Source organism: Pogoniulus pusillus, chromosome 39, assembly GCF_015220805.1.
Source record: "Pogoniulus pusillus isolate bPogPus1 chromosome 39, bPogPus1.pri, whole genome shotgun sequence".
NCBI classification, from domain to species: domain Eukaryota; kingdom Metazoa; phylum Chordata; class Aves; order Piciformes; family Lybiidae; genus Pogoniulus; species Pogoniulus pusillus.
This window is the reverse complement of record NC_087302.1, coordinates 1,760,001-1,780,195: the sequence shown is the minus strand read 5'-3', so window position 1 is coordinate 1,780,195 and position 20,195 is coordinate 1,760,001. Positions and strand designations below refer to the sequence as shown.

The window sequence follows — 20,195 nt, the reverse complement described above, 5'->3', positions numbered from 1 at the left end:
CAGAGAGGAGCAAGCAGTGAGCATCTCAGGGGATGAAGCAGAGAGGAGCAAGCAGTGAGCAGCTCTGGGATGAAGCAGAGAGGAGCAAGCAGTGAGCAGCTCAGGGGATAAAGCAGAGAGGAGCAAGCAGTGAGCATCTCAGGGGATGAAGCAGAGAGGAGCAAGCAGTGAGAAGCTCTGGGGATGAAACAGAGAGGGGCAAGCAGTGAGCATCTCTGAGGATGAAGCAGAGAGGGACAAGCAGTGAGCAGCTGCAGGGATGAAGCAGAGAGGTGCAAGCAGTGAGCAGCTGCAGGGATGAAGCAGAGGGGCAAGCAGTGAGCAGCTCAGGGGATGAAGCAGAGAGGAGCAAGCAGTGAGCAGCTCTGGGGCTGAAGCAGAGAGGAGAAAGCAGTGAGAAGCTCTGGGGATGAAACAGAGAGGAGCAAGCAGTGAGCGGCTGCAGGGATGAAGCAGAGAGGAGCAAGCAGTGAGAAGCTCTGGGGATGAAACAGAGAGGAGCAAGCAGTGAGCAGCTCTGGGGCTGAAGCAGAGAGGAGCAAGCAGTGAGCAGCTCTGGGGCTGAAGCAGAGAGGAGCAAGCAGTGAGCAGCTCTGGGGCTGAAGCAGAGAGGAGAAAGCAGTGAGCAGCTCAGGAGATAAAGCAGAGAGGAGCAAGCAGTGAGAAGCTCTGGGGATGAAACAGAGAGGAGCAAGCAGTGAGCAGCTCAGGGGATAAAGCAGAGAGGAGCAAGCAGTGAGAAGCTCTGGGGACGAAACAGAGAGGAGCAAGCAGTGAGCGGCTGCAGGGATGAAGCAGAGAGGAGCAAGCAGTGAGCAGCTCTGGGGCTGAAGCAGAGAGGAGCAAGCAGTGAGCAGCTGCAGGGATGAAGCAGAGAGGAGCAAGCAGTGAGCAGCTCTGGGGCTGAAGCAGAGAGGAGCAAGCAGTGAGCAGCTCAGGGGATAAAACAGGGAGGGGCAAGCAGTGAGCAGCTCCAGCAGGAGCCTTTGGACCCTCTTCCCAGCACTGCTGCTCCGATGCAGGCTCTGTGACCTCCTCCGGAGGCAGAAGGGAGGCTGAAGGCAGCAGTGCTTTAAAATCCTGTTTATTGGAACACAGATACATCCTGTCCTGCCCCCCGGGGCTTGTGGTCCATGCAGTACCGGTACTATGCTGACAGGAGGAGGGCTCCAGGGAAGGGCTTCACTGACTCTTCAAATTAAAAAAATACCTGGGAGTGGAGGAGGCCAAAAAGACACCCAAAGGACGTGGGGAGGGGGGAGCCTCTCAGATATTGCACTTCCAGACAGCACAGGGTAAGGGGAAGGTCATTCCAGCCATCAATAAATAGCACATCAGAAACAGGAGCCACACAAGGCAGACGTGGCGTGAGGAGACGGAGTCCTACCCTAGGGGGGGGAAGGGGCAGAGTTCAGAGCCTCCTGGATTCATCCCTGCCCCTGGCCTGGAGGCAGGAGGGGAGAGCATCTCCTCTGCACCCAGGGGAAGGGATGGGCACAACCATCCCAGGCTGCTGGGTGCCCTCTTGTGTCTCTTCAAGCACCCAAGGAGGGTCCCCTCTCCTGTGGGTGCCCTCTCGTGTGCCCAAGCACCCAAGGAGGGTCCCCTCTCCTGTGGGTGCCCTCTTGTGTCTGTCCAAGCACCCAAGGAGGGTTCCCTCTCCTGTGGGTGCCCTCTCGTGTCTGTCCAAGCACCCAAGGAGGGTTCCCTCTCCTGTGGGTGCCCTCTCGTGCCTCTCCAAACACCCAAGGAGTTTCCCCTCTCCTGTGGGTGCTGGCTGGGTGCCCTCTCGTGTCTGTCCAAGCACCCAAGGAGGGTTCCCTCTCCTGTGGGTGCCCTCTCGTGTCTGTCCAAGCACCCAAGGAGGGTCCCCTCTCCTGTGGGTGCCCTCTCATGTGCCCAAGTGCCCAAGGAGGGTCCCCTCTCCTGTGGGTGCTGGGTGGGTGCCCTCTTGTGTCTCTTTAAGCACCCAAGGAGGGTCCCCTCTCCTGTGCATGCTGGGTACATCCTGGCTGGCATTAGGCCATATGGGGCAGTCTCAGCCCTTCCCCACACAGCCCTTGCTGGACCCACGGGGCAGGAGCAGCCTCTCTGCTAGGAGGCATCTGGCAGCACCCCAAAAAAAGCATCACTCCTGGCTGCCAGCCCCTTGGCAGACAGAGCTTCCTCACCCCCACCAGGGCCAGTCCCTGCTCCAGCCCATGCAGTGCCCACCCTGGCACTGGCCCTGCCCCCAGCCCTGAGGGCATCTCCTTGCCCAGCCACCCCAGTGCTAGCATCTTCATGAGTCTCAATCTTCCTTGGCTTCAAGTCCAGTGGGCAGCAGCAGCAGCAGCCCTGGTGCCTGGGGCTCAGGTGAGTCACTGCAGCAGCCTGTGGCATGTTGGCACCGTGAACCAGGCAGGAGGAAGGTTCCCAAAGCTGGCAGCCCACGTCTGGGAGGGGTCCCTGCTGCTCTGGTGGATGGCACCGCAGGCAGGCAGCGTCCATGGCCCATCCCAAGCAGGGCCAGGTGGGGAGCCAGGGAAGCTGTGGGGTGCACGAGTGGAAGGGAGGAGCTCCTTTAGGGTCCCCAGCAGTGAGCCTGCAGCGTCTGTCGGTCTGGGCTGAGGAACAGGAGCAGGTTGGGCTCTTGTCCTGAAAGGCTGCCAGCAGGTGGGACCGTGGGCAAGTGCTGGGGAACCAAGTGGGAAAGGCCCCGTGAGGGTGGTGCTCACCTCCAGCCTGGCACCCACAGGCCACCAAACTCAGGCTCCTCCTGGCACAGTGGCACTGTGTCCCAGGGTACAGCAGGATCCCAGGGGCCTCACTGAAGTGCTTGACTGGCATCCCAGGCTTGCCAGTGGAGGTGTCTGCCCAGGGAATGGACAAACCATAGGTGGCTGAGATGCTGAGCATCCCTTCTGTGGCATCTCAGGGTTCTTGTTGGCCTCAGGCTGAGCCTCAGGTCTCCTCCCCCACCACTGAGGTCCCCATGGTCCTCCATGGCAAAGCAAACCTTGGTGAAGGCAGAACCCTGCCTGGGTCAGGCTGGGCAGAGGGCGCTGGGCAGAGGATACTGGACAGAGGAGGTTGGGCAGAAGGCACTGGGCAGAGGACATCAGGCAGAGGATGTTGGGCAGAGGGCAGTGGGCAGAGGATGATGAGCAGAGGGTGCTGGGCAGAGAACATTGGGCAGAGGGCACCGGGCAGAGGGTGCTGGGCAGAGATGTAGAGCATAGAGCACTGGGCAGAGGGTGCTGGGCAGAGGGCACTGGTCAGAGGATGCTGGGCAGAGGGTGCTGGGCAGAGGATGCTGGGCAGAGATGTAGAGCATAGAGCACTGGGCAGAGGGTGCTGGGCAGAGGGCACTGGTCAGAGGATGCTGGGCAGAGGACGTTAGGCAGAGGACATTGGGCAGAGGGCACTGGGCAGAGGGCACTGGGGCCTCATTCTCCCCTCTTGGTCCCCACCAGCCCCCCCAGGGCCTCGGCTCCCCTGGCACTTACCCAGGGCTGGTTCCTGTGGCGCTGAGCCTCAGCAGGAGTAGGTCCGGACCGTGGAGGTCTCCAGCCTTGGCGACCCAGAGGCACCGACTGGGGGCGAGTCAAGGAGCAGAGCAGTGAGCAACTGCCCCAATTAGCCCTCAGCTCCCTCCCAAACACATTGCAAATCCCAAAACATCCACAGGAAGGGTCGTAAGGAGGAGCCAGAAAACTACAGAGCTGTGAGCCTGACCTCAGTGCCAGGCAAGGGCATGGAACAGGTAATCCTGGGAGCATCACAAAGCACCTACAGGATGGCCAAGGGCTCAGGCCCAGCCAGCAGGGGTTTAGGAAGGGCAGGTCCTGCCTCACCAACCTGAGCTCCTTTTATGATCAGGTTCCTGCCTGGGCAGGCTGTGGATGGAGTCTACCTGGACTGCAGCAAAGCCTTTGACACTGTCTGCCACAAGCAGCTCCTGGCCAAGCTGGCAGCTCATGGTTTGGACAGATTCACTGTGTGCTGGGTCAAGAACTGGCTGGATGGCAGAGCTCAGAGAGTGGTGGTGAATGGTGCCACATCCAGTTGGCAGCTGTCACTGGTGCTGTGCCCCAGGGGTCAGTGCTGGGCACAGTCCTGTTCAATATCTTTATTGATGACCTGAACGAGGGCATTGAGTCCAGCATCAGTAAGTTTGCAGATGGCACCAAGCTGGGAGAAGCTGTGGAGCTGTTGGAGGGTAGCAGAGCCCTGCAGAGGGACCTGGCCAGGCTGCATGGGTGGGCAGAGGCCAAGGGGATGAGATTGAACAGGGCCAAGTGCAGGGTTCTGCACTGTGGCCACAACAACCCCAAGCAGCACTACAGGCTGGGGCCAGAGTGGCTGAGAGCAGCCAGGCAGAGAGGGAGCTGGGGGTGGTGGGAGAGAGGGGCTGCAGAGGAGGCAGCAGTGCCCAGGTGGGCAGCAGAGCCAATGGCATCCTGGGCTGGCTCAGCAGCAGTGTGGGCAGCAGGACAAGGGAGGTTCTTGTGCCCCTGTGCTCAGCACTGCTCAGGCCACCCCTGCAGTGCTGTGTCCAGTTCTGGGCTCCTCCATTGCAGAGAGATGCTGAGGTGCTGGCAGGTGTTTGGAGAAGGGCAGCAAGGCTGGGGAGGGGCCTGGAGCACAGCCCTGTGAGGAGAGGCTGAGGGAGCTGGGGGGGGTGCAGCCTGCAGCAGAGGAGGCTCAGGGCAGAGCTCATTGCTGCCTGCAGCTGCCTGCAGGGAGGCTGTAGCCAGGTGGGGTTGGGCTCTGCTGCCAGGCAGCCAGGGACAGAAGAAGGGGACAGAGGCTGAAGCTGTGCCAGGGCAGGTCTAGGCTGAATGTTGTTAGGAAGTTCCTGTCAGAGAGAGTGATTGGCACTGGAATGGGCTGCCCAGGGAGGTGGTGGAGTCACTGTCTCTGGAGGTGTTGAAGCAAAGCCTGGATGAGGCACTCAGTGCCATGGTCTGGGTGACTGGATAGGGCTGGGTGCTGGGTTGGACTGGCTGAGCTTGGAGCTCTCTTCCAACCTGGCTGATTCTATGATTCTATCAGGAGTCCCATGACGATGAGGCTCAAAGGATGAAGCTGCTCTGATGCTCCCGAGGCTCCAGGGCATCTGGTGCCCTCCCAACCCCTGGGCCATGAGCACTCTGCTGCCCATGGGGCTCTGTTCCAGCTTTCCTTGTCCTCAGCCAGGTGGGAGCTGCAGCTTCCAGGGATGGGATGGAAAAGGCTGAGCAGCAGCTTGAGCCATACCACTGGAGACAGGAGGAGAGCTGTGGTTGGGGCTCTGAGCTGGAGGGTGCCAGTGAGACTCCCTTGCTCCCATGCTCACTCCTCAGCATGGAGATGAGCCAGGGGGTGCCCAGATGGGCAAGAAGGGCACCAGCAGCCTGGGCTGGATCAGCAATGGTGTGGGCATCAGGAGCAGGGCAGGGATTGTGCCCCTGGACTGGGCACTGGGGAAGGCGCAGCTTGAATCTTGGGCTCAGTTTTGGGCTCCTCACTCCAAAAAGGACCTTGAGGAGCTGGAGCATAACCAGAGAAGGGCAAGAAAGGTGAGGAAGGGTCTGGAGAGCAGGGCTGAGGAGAAGCAGCTGGAGGACCTGGGGGTGAGCAGCCTGGAGAAGAGGAGGCTGAGGGCAGAGCTCATTGCTCTCTGCAGCTCCTTGAGAGCAGGCTGCAGCCAGCTGGGGGTTGGGCTCTGCTGCCTGGGCTCAGGGCATGGAAGGAGAGGAAATGTCCTGGGACTGTGCCAGGGGAGGGTTAGGTTGGAGAGGAGGAAAAGTGTCTTTGCTGAAGGAATGGTCAGGGACTGGCAGAGGCTGCCCAGGGAGGTGGTGGAGTGCCCATGGCTGGAGGGGCTGCAGGAAGCTGTGCCCATGGCAGGTGGGGCCAGGGTTTGGTGGCCATGGTGGGGCTGGGTTGGTGCTGGACTGGAGGATCTCAGAGAGCTTTGCCAACCCAACCAATTCTGTGAGTCCCCATCCCTGGAGGTGGTCAGGAAGCTGCAGATGTGCTGCTTCAGGATGTCACTGGCTGCTCATGGTAGCTGGGTTGTGGTTGGCCTCGATGGCCTGAGGGGACTGCTCCAACCTGAATGGTGCTGAGCTGCTGCTGGGTTGGATGCCCCCAGGGAGCTTCTCCCACCCACCCAATTCCATGACCTGTTCCCCTCCTTCACCGCGAGGTGTGAGCAGGGCTGGGAGCTGACCCTGGGGAGGAGGGGGAGGCACGGGGGGGGTGTGACCTACCTTCTGGGGGCATCTTCTTGGGCGGGGCAGCCGGGGGGGGCAGGGGCACCAGGCTGGTGACTCGGAAGCCCGCGGGCAGGGTCTCGGCGGAGCCGCTCAGCAGGTTGATGCTGTGCACGTCCCGCGGGCGGAACCGCTTGCGCCAGGAGGGCGTCCGGCGGAAGGTCTTCTCCTCACCCTGCCAGGGGAGAGCAGCCCACGGGCCTGGCATCACTGCCAGCCCTTCTGCCCCCCTGGCACACACCCATCCACCTCGCCAGGGTGGGGTCAGGATCGACTCAAGCAGTAGAGACTGGTGGGATGGCACTGGGTGATGGTGTCCTGTGATGTAGCCTTTCCAGCCTGTCTCCCTCTGCTCTCCACCCTGCCTGCTGGGTGCCTCCTGCCTTGGAGACACCAACACACAAGCCCCAGAAAGCCCTCAAGGGATGCATCTAGTCCTGGTCAGAGAATGGCCCCTGGAAGGGACTGCTTCTGTCTGACAGCTCAAGACAGTCCTGAAGACTTTGCTGTCAGATCCCACGGAGGAAAGCCACACACAGGAGAGACCTAGAGCAGACCTGGGCTGCTGGGAGGTGTCCCTGCCCATGGCAGGGGGTTGGAATTGGATGAGCTTTAAAGTCCCTTCCAATCCAAACCATTCCCTCAATCTATGAAGGATCCTTAGGGTCCCTTCCAATCCAAACCATCCCCTCAATCTATGAAGGATCCTTAAGGTCCCTTCCAGTCCAAACCATTCCCTCAATCTATGAAGGATCTTTAAGGTCCCTTCCAATCCAAACCATTCCCTCAATCTATGAAGGATCCTTAAGGTCCCTTCCAATCCAAACCATTCCCTCAATCTATGAAGGATCCTTAAGGTCCCTTCCAATCCAAACCATTCCCTCAATCTATGAAGGATCTTTCAGGTCCCTTCCAATCCAAACCATTCCCTCAATCTATGGATCTGTAAATTCCCATCTTTGGTGTTTGAACAGAAGCAGCTTTCTGGCTGCTTGAAGGGGCTCCTCTAACCCACCAGCTTCACCCATGGCAGGAGTGTCCTGCCCAGAAGGTCTGGGACTCCAAGGCAGCTGGTGAGCAGAGCTCAGTGACCCTGAGCTGCCTGAGCAGGAGGCTGGAAACGATGCCTGAGACTCTTCCTCTCCTGCTTGCAGGTTCCTTGGGGCCTCCTCTCACAACCTGAGCTGCTCCTGCTCCTGCAACTGCTCTAGAGAGCCTGTGACACATGAAGTGACACCCTTGGAGACGGAGGGAGGGGGCAGAGGTCCTGCCTCTCCTGTGTCCTGCCCAGGAGGAGCTCACAGGCCGTGCAGGAGGGCAGGTTTGGTACTCACATCGTCCAGCCTGCGGTCCGTGCCCAGCGCCAGCAGGTTGTTGAACTCCCGCTCCAGCACCTGTCGAGCCTGGGAGGAGCACAAGGTGAGGATTCCTCACTGGTGGAAACAGCTCCCAGCACCAAACCCCATCCCAGGAGAGACAGAGAATGACAGAGAGTCACTGAGCCAAAGAGTGGCAGGAGCTGGGAGGGAGCTCCACAGCTCCACAGCACCCAGAGCAGCTCACACAGAACACAGCCAGGAGGGGGTTGAGTATCTCCAGAGAGGAGACTCCACAGCCCCCCTGGGCAGCCTGTGCCAGGCTCTGCCACCCTCACAGGGCAAAATTCCTCCTCATGTTCACATGGAACCTCCTCTGCCTCAGCTTCCACCACTGCCCCTTGCCCTGGCACTGGCATCCCCCAGCACAGCCTGGCCCCAGCCTCTGCCACTCACCTTTGCATCTTTACCGGCACTGCTGAGGTCACCTCTCAGCTCCTCTGCTCCAAGCTCCCAGCCCCAGCTCCCTCAGGCTCTGCTCCTAACAGAGCTGTTCCCTTCCCTGCAGCATCTCTGTGGCTCTGTGCTGGGCTCTCTCCAGCAGTTCTGTGTCCCTCTTGACCTGGGGGCCCAGAGCTGGTCACAGCACTGCAGATGTGGCCTCAGCAGGGCAGAGCAGAGGGGTAGGAGAACCTCTCTCGACCTCCTAACCACAGCTCTGCTAACCCACCCCAGGATGGCACTGCCCCTCCTGGCCACCAGAGCTCACTGCTGGATCATGCCCATCCTGCCAGCCACCAGGACCCTCTAGATCCTTTTCCCCTTCCCTGCCTTCCCACAGCTCAGTCCCCAACCCATCCTGCTCCCGGGGGCTGTTCTTTCCCAGTGCCAGACTCTTGCCCCTGTTGAACTTCCTTCAGCTTTTCCCTGCCCACCCCTCCAGCCTGTCCAAGTCTCTCTGAGTGGCATCACAACTCTCTGGTGTGTCTCAGCCACTCCACCCAGCTTGGTGCCAGTGCCCTCTGTGCCCTCAGCCAGGTCATTGATGAATACATTGAACAATACTGGTCCCAGTACTGACCCCTGAGGGACTCCACTAGTCACAGGCCTCCAGCTGGACTCCATCCCACTGAGCACAACTCTCTGGCTTCTTTCAGTTCCCAATCCACCTCACTCCTCCATCACCCAGCCCACAGCTTCTCAGTTCAGCTATGAGGATGCTGTGGGAGACAGTGCCAAAGGCTTTGCTGAAAGCAAGGCCAAGCAGATCCTGCTCTGCCCTCAGCTGTCCACCTGCATGGATGAACCAGCCCAGAGGCCACCTGAGTGCTCTGCTTTGGAAGGCAGAGTCCAGTTGGTCTAAAAAGGTGGAGGTTGATCTCTTCTCCCAGTGAACAAGAGACAGACCACAGGAAACAGCCTCCTGGGGCACCAGGGTGAGGCTTCAGGTTGGACATGAGGGACAATTCCTTCCCCAAAAGGGTTGTCAGAGGCTGGAGCTGGAGTCCCCATCCCTGCACTGCTGTCAGAGCCATGGAGAGGTGGTGCTGAGGGACGTGGTCAGTGCAGCCCTGGCAGTGCTGGGGTGTGGTTGGAGTTGCAGATGACAAGAAAGATGTGGAGGTGCTGGAAGGTGTCCAGGGAAGGGCCATGAGGGTGAGCAGAGGGCTCCCAGAGCTGCTCTGCTGGGAGGAGAGGTTGAGGGAGTTGGGGCTGTGCAGGCTGGACAGAAGGTTCCAAGGGGACCTTACTGTGGCCTTGCAGGATCTCAAGTGGGCTACAAGAAAGCTGGGGAGGGACTTTTGAGGCTGTCAGGGAGTGACAGGACTGGGGAGGATGGAACAAAACTGGAGATGGGGAGAGTCAGCCTGGATGTTAGGAAGAAGTTGTTCAGCATGAGGGTGCTGAGAGCCTGGCACAGGTTGCCCAGGGAGGTGGTGGAAGCTTCATCCCTGGAGGTGTTTGAGGCCAGGCTGGATTAAGCCTGCTCTAGGATAGGGTGTCCCTGGGCATGGCAGGGGAGTTGGAACTGCCTGCTCCTTGTGCTCCCTTCCAGCCCTGACAATTCTCTGATTCTATCTCAAAGATCTTTTACCAACCCAAACAATTTTCCAGTTCTCTGATCCTGCTGGAGCCAAGTTGCAGCTGTGTCTCATGCACAGAGCCACAGAATTGTCAAGGGTTGGAAGGGACCTCAAAGGTCATCCAGTGCCAGCTCCCCCCCCACGAGCAGGGACACTTCACTCTGTATCTGCTTGCCCAGAACCACAGAAACACAGAATTAAGCAGGTTGGAAAAGAGCTCTGAGCCCATCGAGTCCAACCCAGCACCCAACACCTTCTGATTCACTGAGCCCTGGCACTGAGTGCCTCAGGCAGCCTCCTCTGAAGCACCTCCAGCCATGGGCACTGCACCACCTCCCTGGGCAGCCCATTCCAGTGCCAATCACTCTCTCTGACAGGAACTTCCTCCTCACATCCAGCCTAGACCTGCCCTGGCACAACTTGAGCCTCTGTCCCCTTCTTCTGCTGCTGGCTGCCTGGCAGCAGAGCCCAACCCCACCTGGCTACAGCCTCCCTGCAGGCAGCTGCAGGCAGCAATGAGCTCTGCCCTGAGCCTCCTCTGCTGCAGGCTGCACCCCCCCAGCTCCCTCAGCCTCTCCTCACAGGGCTGTGCTCCAGGCCCCTCCCCAGCCTTGCTGCCCTTCTCCAAACACCTTCCAGCACCTCAGCATCTCTCTGCAGTGGAGGAGCCCAGAACTGGACACAGCACTGCAGGGGTGGCCTGAGCAGTGCGGAGCACAGGGGCACAAGAACCTCCCTTGTCCTGCTGCCCACACTGCTGCTGAGCCAGCCCAGGATGCCATTGGCTCTGCTGCCCACCTGGGCACTGCTGCCTCCTCTGCAGCTCCTCTCTGCCAGCACCCCCAGCTCCCTCTCTGCCTGGCAGCTCTCAGCCACTCTGGCCCCACCCTGGCCTCAAAAACACCCAAGGATGAGGCTTCCATGCTGCCACTCTCCTCCAAACACCACCACCCCACCCCCTGGGGGCTGCTACTGTCACCTGGGTGTTCTGGGTGGGGATCTGCAGCACCAGGGCCAGGCTGTTGTGGTCGAAGTTCTCATCGAGGGCCAGCAGGGCTCCGTGCACGCCGCTCTCCGCCAGGTTGTTGGCGTAGTCCCGCAGCCCGATGGACTGGATCCAGTGCATCACCTGGTCATTGGTCCAGACCAGCACATCTGCAAGAGCCAGGGAGGCATGCAAACAGTCAGGGCTGCAGGGCACCACAAGGATCAGCCTGTGCCAACCCTCTTGCCATGGGCAGGGACACCCCCTGCTAGAACAGGTCGCTCAAGGACTCATCCAGCCTGGTCCTGAACACCTCCAGGGAGGTGGTGGAGCACAGAAGCACCCAATGTGATCTTTGATCACATTGGGTGCTTCTGTGCTCCACCACCTCCCTGGGAAACCTGTGCCAGTGTCTCACCACCCTCAACCTGTGCCAGTCTCTCACCACCCTCAACCTGTGCCAGTCTCTCACCACCCTCAACCTATGCCAGTCTCTCACCACCCTCACTGCAAACAACTTCTTCCTCACATCCACTTCCAATCTCCCCTCTGCCTCTTCAAACCCATTCCTCCTCCTCCTCCTCCTCCTCTCATTCCCAGACCTTCTCAATAGTCCCTCCCCAGCCCTCCTGGAGTCCCCTTCAGATCCTGCAAGGCCACTCCAAGCTCTTCTGGAAGCCTTCTCCAGGCTGCACAGCCCCAACTCTCTCAGCCTGTGCTCAGAGCAGAGCTGCTGCAGCCCTCTCAGCATCTTGGTGGCCTCCTCTGCACTGGCTTAAACACTTCCATGTCCTGCTTGTGCTGGGGGCTGCAGAACTGCCCCCAGGACTGCAGGTGGAGTGTGAGGAGAGCAGAGCCAAGGGGCAGAATCCCCTCCCTTGCCCTGTGCCCACACTGCTCTTGCTGCAGCCCAGCACAGGGTTGTGTCTGGGCTGCACTCCCACTGCAGGCTCCTGTGGAGCTTTGCATCACCCCAGACCCCCAGGGCCTGTTCCTCAGGGCTGCTCTCAGCCATTTCCCACCCAGCCTGGAGCTGTGCATGGAATTGTGCCCACCCAGGTGCAGGACCTTCCACTTGGCCTTGTTGAATGTCATGAGGTTGGCCTGGGCACAGCTCTGCAGCCTGCCCAGGTCCCTTTGGATGGCATCCAGATTCTGTGCTTCCAGCTAGAGAAGGAGAGGAAATGGCCTCAAGTTGCACCAGGGGAGGGATAGGTTGGAGAGGAGGAAAAGTTTCTTTGCTGGAGGAGTGGTGAGGGCCTGGCAGAGGCTGCCCAGGGAGGTGGTGGAGTGCCATGGCTGGAGGGGTTGCAGATGGCTGTGGCCATGGCAGGTGGGGCCATGGTTTGGGGGCCATGGTGGGGCTGAGCTGCTGCTGGACTCAGAATCATAGAATCACAGAATGCAGGGGTTGGAAAGGACCACCCAGCCCACCCCCCCTGCCAGGGCAGGGTCAGCCAGGGCAGGCAACACAGGAACACACCCAGATGGGGCTTGAAGGTCTCCAGTGAAGGAAACTCCACAACCCCTCTGGGCAGCCTGCTCCAGGGCTCTGTACCCTCACAGTGAAGAAGTTTCTCATGCTGAGGTGGAACTTTCTGGGTTCCAGCTTGTGTCCATTGCCTCTTGTCCTGTCCTGGCCCCTTCATCTTGACCCTCACCCTTCAGATATTTGCAGACATTGGTCAGGTCCTCTCTGTTTTCTCTTCTCCAGACTAAACAGCCCCAGGTCTCTTAGCCCTGATGGTCTCAGAGGTCTCTTCCAACCTTCATGAGTCTCTGGTTCTATGTCCTGGAGTCCTCTCACTCTGCCCTAGGCTGATCCTGGGGCTCTTCCTCCCAGCCCTGCAGCCACAGCAGGTGCAGAAGTGCCAGGAGCTTTGCTGTACCCCACTAAATGCTGCAGAGGCAGCCAGAAAACAGCTGAAAATGAAGCCCAAGCCCCTGCAGCTGCTGGGATAGTTGGGGACATCATCCATAGAGAGGATCCAAGCAGCAGGCAGGTGAGAAGGGAATCTCTGGACCAGTGAGGAAGAGGAGGCTGAGCAAGGTGGGGATGTCCTGAGCATCTGCAGCGGGCAGGAGGTGACCTGAAGCTCAGACTGGATCTGTTCCATCCAAGGAGCAATGGATACAAACTGGAACAGAGAAGGTTTCAGCTCAACATGAGGAGAAACTTCTTTACAGTCAGAGTGGCAGAGCCCTGGAGCAGGCTGCCCAGAGAGGTTCTGCAGGAGCCCTGGAGCAGGCTGCCCAGAGAGGTTCTGCAGGAGCCCTGGAGCAGGCTGCCCAGAGAGGTTCTGCAGCCTCCTTCTCTGGAGGCTTTCCAAACCCCTCCCCCGCCCCAGCAGATGCATTCCTGTGCAGCCTGCCCTCGGGGCTCCTGCCTTGGCAGGGAGGTTGGTCTGGATGATCTCTGCAGGTCCCTTCCAACCCCTAAGGCTCTGTGATTTTGTGGCTCTATGACCTTCACAACCTCCCTCTCAGCTCTGCCCTGCTGAGGCTGCATCTGCAGTGCTGAGTCCAGGTCTGAGCTTCCCAACTGCAGGACAGGGAATGCTGGGGAGGGGACAGCAGAGATGCTGAGGGGACAGGAGCAGCTCTGGGAGGAGAGGCTGAGAGAGTTGGGGCTGTGGAGCCTGGAGAGGAGCAGCCTGAGGGGGACCTGAGCAATGCTGAGCAATACTTCAGGGGTGGCAGGATGGGACCAGGCTTGGTTCAGTGGTGCCCAGGGACAGGACAAGGGGCAGTGGGCACCAACTGCAACATCAGGAGTTCCATCTGAACATGAGGAGGAGCTTCTTTAATGTCAGGCTGCTGGAGGCCTGGAGCAGGCTGCACAGAGAGGTGCTGGAGTCTCCTTCTGTGGAGAGATTCAAAACCTGCCTGGAGGGGCACTTGAGTGACCTGCCCTGGGTGACCTGCCCTGGGTCACTCTGCCTTGGCAGGGGGGCTGGAGTGGCTGATCTCCAGAGGTGCCCTCCAAGCAGCACCATGCTGTGGTTCTGTAAGCAGATAAAGGCTTCTGCAGCAATCATTTGGGGACATGCAGCAGGAAGGACCCCTGGAAAAGATGTCCTGGGCATGTGTGCCCGAAAGTCCAGCTCCAGGAGTTTGAACAAGGCCAAGTGCAGGGTTCTACACTTTGGCTGCAACAACCCCAAGCAGCTACAGGCTGGGGCCAGAGTGGCTGAGAGCAGCCAGGCAGAGAGGCAGCTGGGGGTGCTGGCAGAGAGGAGCTGCAGAGGAGGCAGCAGTGCCCAGGTGGGCAGCAGAGCCAAAGGCATCCTGGGCTGGCTCAGCAGCAGTGTGGGCAGCAGGACAAGGGAGGTTCTTGTGCCCCTGTGCTCAGCACTGCTCAGGCCACCCCTGGAGTGCTGTGTCCAGTTCTGGGCTCCTCCATTGCAGAGAGCTGCTGAGGTGCTGGAAGGTGTTTGGAGAAGGGCAGCAAGGCTGGGGAGGGGCCTGGAGCACAGCCCTGTGAGGAGAGGCTGAGGGAGCTGGGGGAGTGCAGCCTGCAGCAGAGGAGGCTCAGGGCAGAGCTCATTGCTGCCTGCAGCTGCCTGCAGGGAGGCTGTAGCCAGGTGGGGTTGGGCTCTGCTGCCAGGCAGCCAGCACCAGAAGAAGGGGACAGAGGCTCAAGCTGTGCCAGGGCAGGTCTAGGCTGGATGTTGTTAGGAAGTTGTTGGCAGAGAGAGTGATTGGCACTGGGATGGGCTGCCCAGGAGGTGGTGCAGTGCCCATGGCTGGAGGTGTTTAAAGGAGGCTGCCTGAGGCACTCAGGGCTCAGTGGATCAGAAGCTGTTAGGACTCGATGGGCTCAGAGCTCTTTTCCAACCTGGGTAATTCTGTGGTTCTGTGCTTCTGGCAGACACTGAGGGGCAGGAGAGAGGCTGTGGCTGGGCAGCCCCGGGGAGGTTGGTTCCTCATCTCCTCGGGCAGGGCTGGGCCGTGCAGGAGCTGCTGACCTTTGATCTCATGCTGGGTCTCCTCTCGCCTCCTCTCCAGCTCCTTGCGGTCGTAGTTGAGCCTCTTCAGGCACATGATGCCGTACTGCAGGCTGGTGCTGCAAGGACACCAGAGGTCACCAACCCTCAGCAGGCAGCAGCAGCATGGCCCAGCTGGCTTGCAGGGACCCTTGCAGGGACCCACTTCTCTGCTTGCTCTGTCTCACCCCAAAGGATGCTTCAGTTGGGGGCTGGGTCAGGACAGACACAACCCAAGGGGGCAATCTCAGCTGGAAGATGGGAGAGGTCCTTCCCTTCCATGGCCATTCCCTACTTCATCAGTCTCTTCCTGGAAGCTCAAGGATCCAAGGGAGAAGCAGCCCATGGGGGCTATGCCAGCCTGAAGGGCTCATGCCCAGAGCAGGGAGGGCCTTGGCAGAGCCATGGACACAGCCCCATGGGTTGGGGCAGGGGATGGTGGTACCCCATGGGCAGTAATGGTTGTGATGGTGTAAGCCTTCCCCAGGGCTGCTGGCAGATGACTGCTCTGCCTGGCACTGGGGCACCAGGGGAGGGCAGCCTGGTTTGCTCCACAGCCAGCAGGCAGCTTGGCCCTCTGCACTTCTGCTGCAAGGAGAGTGATGAAGGAGGACCTTGAGCCGCCCCAGCCCAGGTGGTCGAGTCTAGCCCAGCAGAGCCACCCTCCAGCACCAGGGCTGGCCAAGGCAGGGAAGGATCCCTCAGGCTGCCCCAGGGGCCTCCCAGAGGAGAGGACTCACCGGTGGAAGCTGTCAACCATCTTCAGGTGCACTCTGAGGTCCTTCTTGGTGAGGTGGTCGAGCATCCGCGCATCCACCAGGCACTCCATGAAGTAGCTGCGGTACTGGGGCAGGCCCAGGCTGGGCAGCCACTCGTTCCCAATCCACTCGTGGTTCATGTCCCCATAGGCCAGGGTCTGTAGGGAAGCAGATGGAGAAGCTGGGGAGCAGCTAGGGATTGGTGGAGCTGCCAGGAAAGCAGCAACAGCTCAGCGCTGCAGCTCGGGGGGGGTCCCTGTGCTGAGGGGCAAGGCTAAGCCAGAGGAGTTTAAGCCCAGTTTGTCCTGAAGGAGATGGAGGGAAGAGTCCTGTTGGCCATGGACTGTGTCCTGTTGGCCATGGACTGTGTCCTGTTGGCCATGGTCTGTGTCCTGCTGATGTCCCCCTGAGGACACAAGGCAGCAGGCAGAACCCAGTGGGAGGCACAGTTGGGACTTCATGGCCAGCCTCTGGCACGAGCACATCCGTGGGGGCTGAAATGACCTAGAAAGGTCTCAGAGCACTCCCAGGGGATTTTAAGATGCTTAGGAATCACCAAGGGATCTGCTTTATGGATTCAAAACTGGCAAATTTGGGGCAGTTTGGGGTAGAAAACCTTGAATTTGCTGGCACTGGGAGGGGGCCAGAAGAGAAGCCAAACATCTGAGAGCAGCAAAGGCAGGAGAGGTGAGGCCAGGCAGGACTCATTCCTCCCTAACCCTGTCCAGGTCTGCATCCTGAACTTGGGGCTAAAAACCAGGGGAAATCCAACTGCCACAGAAGCAAGGGGAGGCACTTTCAGGTGGGGTTTAACACAGGGCCTGTGTCCTACAGAGGTCCCACCAAAAGGTCCCTCTGCTTGAAGCAGCCAAGGCCAGCGCTGGCCGCGAGGTCCCCACAGGAGCAGCCTGTACGTGGAGGGTGGCTCAGAGGAGCGAGCACAGGGTGCAGGATCAGACCCCACCAAGGACTTGGTCCATGTCTTAGAGGTCTTTCCCAGCCTGCTTCATTCTCTGGTTCTCTAATACCAGTGTGAGGGTGAGAAAAGATTGGAGCAGGCTGCCCAGGGAGCTTCTGGAGTCTCCTTCTCTGCAGCCGTTCAAAACCTCTCTGCTTCCTGTGTGGTCTGCCCTGGGTCTTCTGGTAGGGGAGGTTGGACTGAATGATCTTTTGAGGTCCCTCTTGAGATCCCTTTTGAGGTCCCAGTGATCTGTGACCCAAGCCCACCCTCCCCTGCCCCCCAGCTCGCCCTCCCACAGTGCCCCCCCCCCCCCCCCCGCAGCGCCCGCGGTGGCTCGGGGACCTCACCTGTGCCCAGCTGCCCTCCTCTGTGTCCTAAGAGTGACACATGCAGCATGTCAACAGAAAGGACAAGGACAGCATCAGCAATGGTGTGGCCAGCAGGAGCAGGGAGGTCATTCTGCCCCTGTACTCTGCACTGGTTAGACCTCACCTTGAGTGCTGTGTTCAGTTCTGGGCCCCCCAGTTTAGGAGGGACATTGAGATGCTTGAGCGTGTCCAGAGAAGGGCAACGAGGCTGGGGAGAGGCCTTGAGCACAGCCCTACGAGGAGAGGCTGAGGGAGCTGGGATTGGTTAGCCTGGAGAAGAGGAGGCTCAGGGCAGACCTTATTGCTGTCTACAACTACCTGAGGGGAGGTTGTGGCCAGGAGGAGGTTGCTCTCTTCTCTCAGGTGGCCAGCACCAGAACCAGAGGACACAGCCTCAGGCTGTGCCAGGGGAGATTTAGGCTGGAGGTGAGGAGAAAGTTCTTCCCTGAGAGAGTCATTGGGCACTGGAATGGGCTGCCCGGGGAGGTGGTGGAGTCGCCGTCCCTGGAGCTGTTCAAGGCAGGACTGGACGTGGCACTTGGTGCCATGGTCTGGCCTTGAGCTCTGTGCTAAAGGGTTGGACTTGATGAGCTGTGAGGTCTCTTCCAACCCTGATGATACTGTGACACTGTGACAGTCAGTCCCTGGCAGCCCTGCCCCACGAAGGCATCTCCTGTGTATACTGGGGTTGGGACTCCCCTGACCATGCCATGCCCCAGAGGTGCTGGGCTCGAGCTGCAGGGTTCAGGGAGCTTAGCTTCAGCAACAGGATGCTGAGGGCATCCCAACTCTGCTGGGCTCCAGTGCTCAGGTGAGGAAGGATCAGGCCTTTCCCATGGGATTTGGACTGGAGATGGCACAGAGAGTGGGGATCATGCCTCTGCCCCTGGGAATGTGGGCAGCTCTTGGAGAGGGTAGGGACTGTGCCCCTTTGATGGGCACTGGGGAGGTCACAGCTTGAATCCTGGGCTCAGTTCTGAACCCTTCATGCCAAGAAGGACACTGAGGAGCTGGAGCAGGTCCAGGGAAGGGCAACAAAGGTGGGGAAGGGTCTGGAGAGCAGGGCTGGGGAGGGGCAGCTGAGGGAGCTGGGGGTGAGCAGCCTGGAGCAGAGGAGGCTGAGGGCAGAGCTCATTGCTCTCTGCAGCTCCCTGAGAGCAGGCTGCAGCCAGCTGGGGGTTGGGCTCTGCTGCCTGGGCTCAGGGGATGGAAGGAGAGGAACTGGCCTGGGATTGTGCCAGGGGAGGGTTAGGTTGGAGAGGAGGAAAAGTTTCTTTGCTGCAGCAGTGGTCAGGCACTGGCAGAGGCTGCCCAGGGGGGTGGTGGAGTTCAAGCAAGCTGTGTCCATGGCAGCTGTGGCCATAGTGGTGCTGGGTTGGCTCAGACTCAGTGACCTTGGAGGCTTTTTCCATCCCAAGCAATTCTCTTACTCTGTGACTTCCTGATGGTCCCTTGGCCAGGGAGGTGGTGGAGTGCCCATGCCTGGAGGTGTTGAGGGAAGCTGTGGCCATGGCACCTGGGGCCAGGGTTTAGTGGCCATGGGGTGCTGGTTGGGATGGATGATCTCAGAGGGCTTTGCCAACCCAACCAATTCCATGATTGTCTCATCCTATGGATGCAGAGGGAACTTTAAGCTTCAGCTCATAGTGACAGCCCCCAGGCCTGGCTGATTTGTGTCCCTTTCCTCTCTTGTCCAACCTGTGCTGCTTTTGCTCCAACCCTGCCAAGGGCAAGGGCCACATCCCTGCTGTAACTCAGAGCTCTCCCTCACCACACAACCCTGGCCAGCTCCAGCTCTCTGCTGCTCAACCCAGCAGGCAAAAGCTTCCCCAAAATGCCTAAATGCACACCACAAACGTGACCTCCTGCCCCTGCCCTGAGCCGTGGGCATGGGGTCATGAAGCCAAAGCTGTCAGGAGCATGAGCACATCCCTCTGAAGGACTCCAAGCTGCCAGCCAGAGGTAGGGACAGGCAGTGGGGACAGCTTTTGGGTGTGCCAGGGTCAGTGGGTGATGAGAGTGACTTCTCTGTGTGCAAGATGACCAAGGTGGGACTCGGCCTCCTGCCTCCATCCTGAGACAGGCAGAGAGTGATAGGACAGGAGGTGATGGTTTGAAACTGGAGCCTGGGGACACTTAGGTTGGAAATCAGGAGGAAGGGCTGGGGCCAGCTCTGGGGCCCTCAACACAGGAAGGACCTGGAGCTGCTGGAGAGGGTCCAGAGGAGGCCACCAAGGTGCTCAGAAGCTGGAGAAGCTCTGCTGTGGGGCTGCTGAGCCTGGAGAAGAGAAGGCTCTAGGCAGATGTCAGAGCTGCATTTCAGTCTCTGAAGAGCATGTCCAGGCAGGCTGGGCAGGGGCTGCTGCCAGGGGCTTGTGGTGGCAGGACAAGGGGCAATGGTTTGGAGCTGGAGCAGGGGAGATTAAGGTTGGACATCAGGAGGGAGCTCTGCACAGTGAGGGTGAGGAGACACTGGCACAGGCTGCCCAGGACTGGGGTTGAGATTCCAGCCCTGGAGACAGTCAAGGTCAAACTGGATGTGGTCTTGGGCAGCCTGTTCCAGCTGGAGGTGTCCCTGCTGCCTGCAGGGGCTTGGACAGGATGACCTTGAAGGGTCCTTTCCCCCTCTACTCTGCCCTGCTGAGACCTCATCTTGAGCACTGCCTTCAGTTTGGGGCTCCCCAGTTGAAGAGGGACAGGAACTGCTGGAGAGGGTCCAGTGGAGGGCTATGAGGATGATGAGGGGAGAGGAGCACTGCCTGGTGAGGAAAGGCTGAGGGCCCTGGGGCAGAGAGAGTCTGGAAAAGACTCAGAGGGGATTGAATCAATGTCTGTAACTGTCTGGGGGTCAGCAGGGGGGGACAGGCTCTGCTCACTGCTCCCTGGCACAGGACAAGCAGCAGTGGATGGAAGCTGCAGCACAGGAGGTTGCAGCTCAGCACAAGAGGCAACTTCTTGCCTGGAAGGCTCCCAGAGCCCTGGCACAGGCTGCCCAGAGAGGTTGTGGAGTCTCCTTGTGTGGAGCCTTTCCAGGCCTCTCTGGATGTGTTGCTGTGTGCCCTGAGCTAGACTGGATGCTTCTGCTCTGGCAGGGGGGGTTGGACTGGATGATCTTCAGTCCCTTCCAACCCCTGACACCTTCTGATACTATGATGATCTCTTTGGGTCCATTCCAACACTTGACATCCTCTGATCCTTTGATGATCTCTTTGGGTCCCTCCCAGCTCCTAACATCCTCTGATCCTTTGATGATCTCTTTGGGTCCCTCCCAGCTCCTAACATCCTCTGATCCTGTGATGGTCTCTTTGGGTCCCTCCCAGCTCCTAACACCCTCTGATCCTGTGATGATCTCTTTGGGTCCCACCCAGCTCCTAACATCCTCTGATCCTTTGATGATTTCTTTGGGTCCCACCCAGCTCCTAACATCCTCTGATCCTGTGATGGTCTCTTTGGGTCCCTCCCAACCCCTGCCACCTGTGCCTCTGCCAGCCCAAT

The 20,195-nt window shown here is 59.5% G+C and overlaps 1 protein-coding gene across 4 annotated transcripts in view; it reads right to left on the bottom strand.

Moving 5' to 3' along the window:
• Nucleotides 1-1,068: 1,068 nt before the first annotated feature.
• Nucleotides 1,069-20,195, bottom strand: part of PPFIA4 (PTPRF interacting protein alpha 4) — a 115,738-nt gene continuing 96,611 nt past the window's right edge. For all 4 annotated transcript variants that reach the window (XM_064173428.1, XM_064173429.1, XM_064173430.1 and 1 more), the window contains 8 exons: nt 16,680-16,706; nt 15,354-15,529; nt 14,596-14,693; nt 10,622-10,797; nt 7,577-7,645; nt 6,240-6,417; nt 3,489-3,575; nt 1,069-2,674 (listed from right to left, as the gene is read on the bottom strand). In XM_064173428.1, the coding sequence (XP_064029498.1) occupies nt 3,517-3,575; nt 6,240-6,417; nt 7,577-7,645; nt 10,622-10,797; nt 14,596-14,693; nt 15,354-15,529; nt 16,680-16,706 (783 nt within the window). In that variant the 3' untranslated portion in view covers nt 1,069-2,674; nt 3,489-3,516. The remainder of the gene's footprint in view (nt 2,675-3,488; nt 3,576-6,239; nt 6,418-7,576; nt 7,646-10,621; nt 10,798-14,595; nt 14,694-15,353; nt 15,530-16,679; nt 16,707-20,195) is intronic.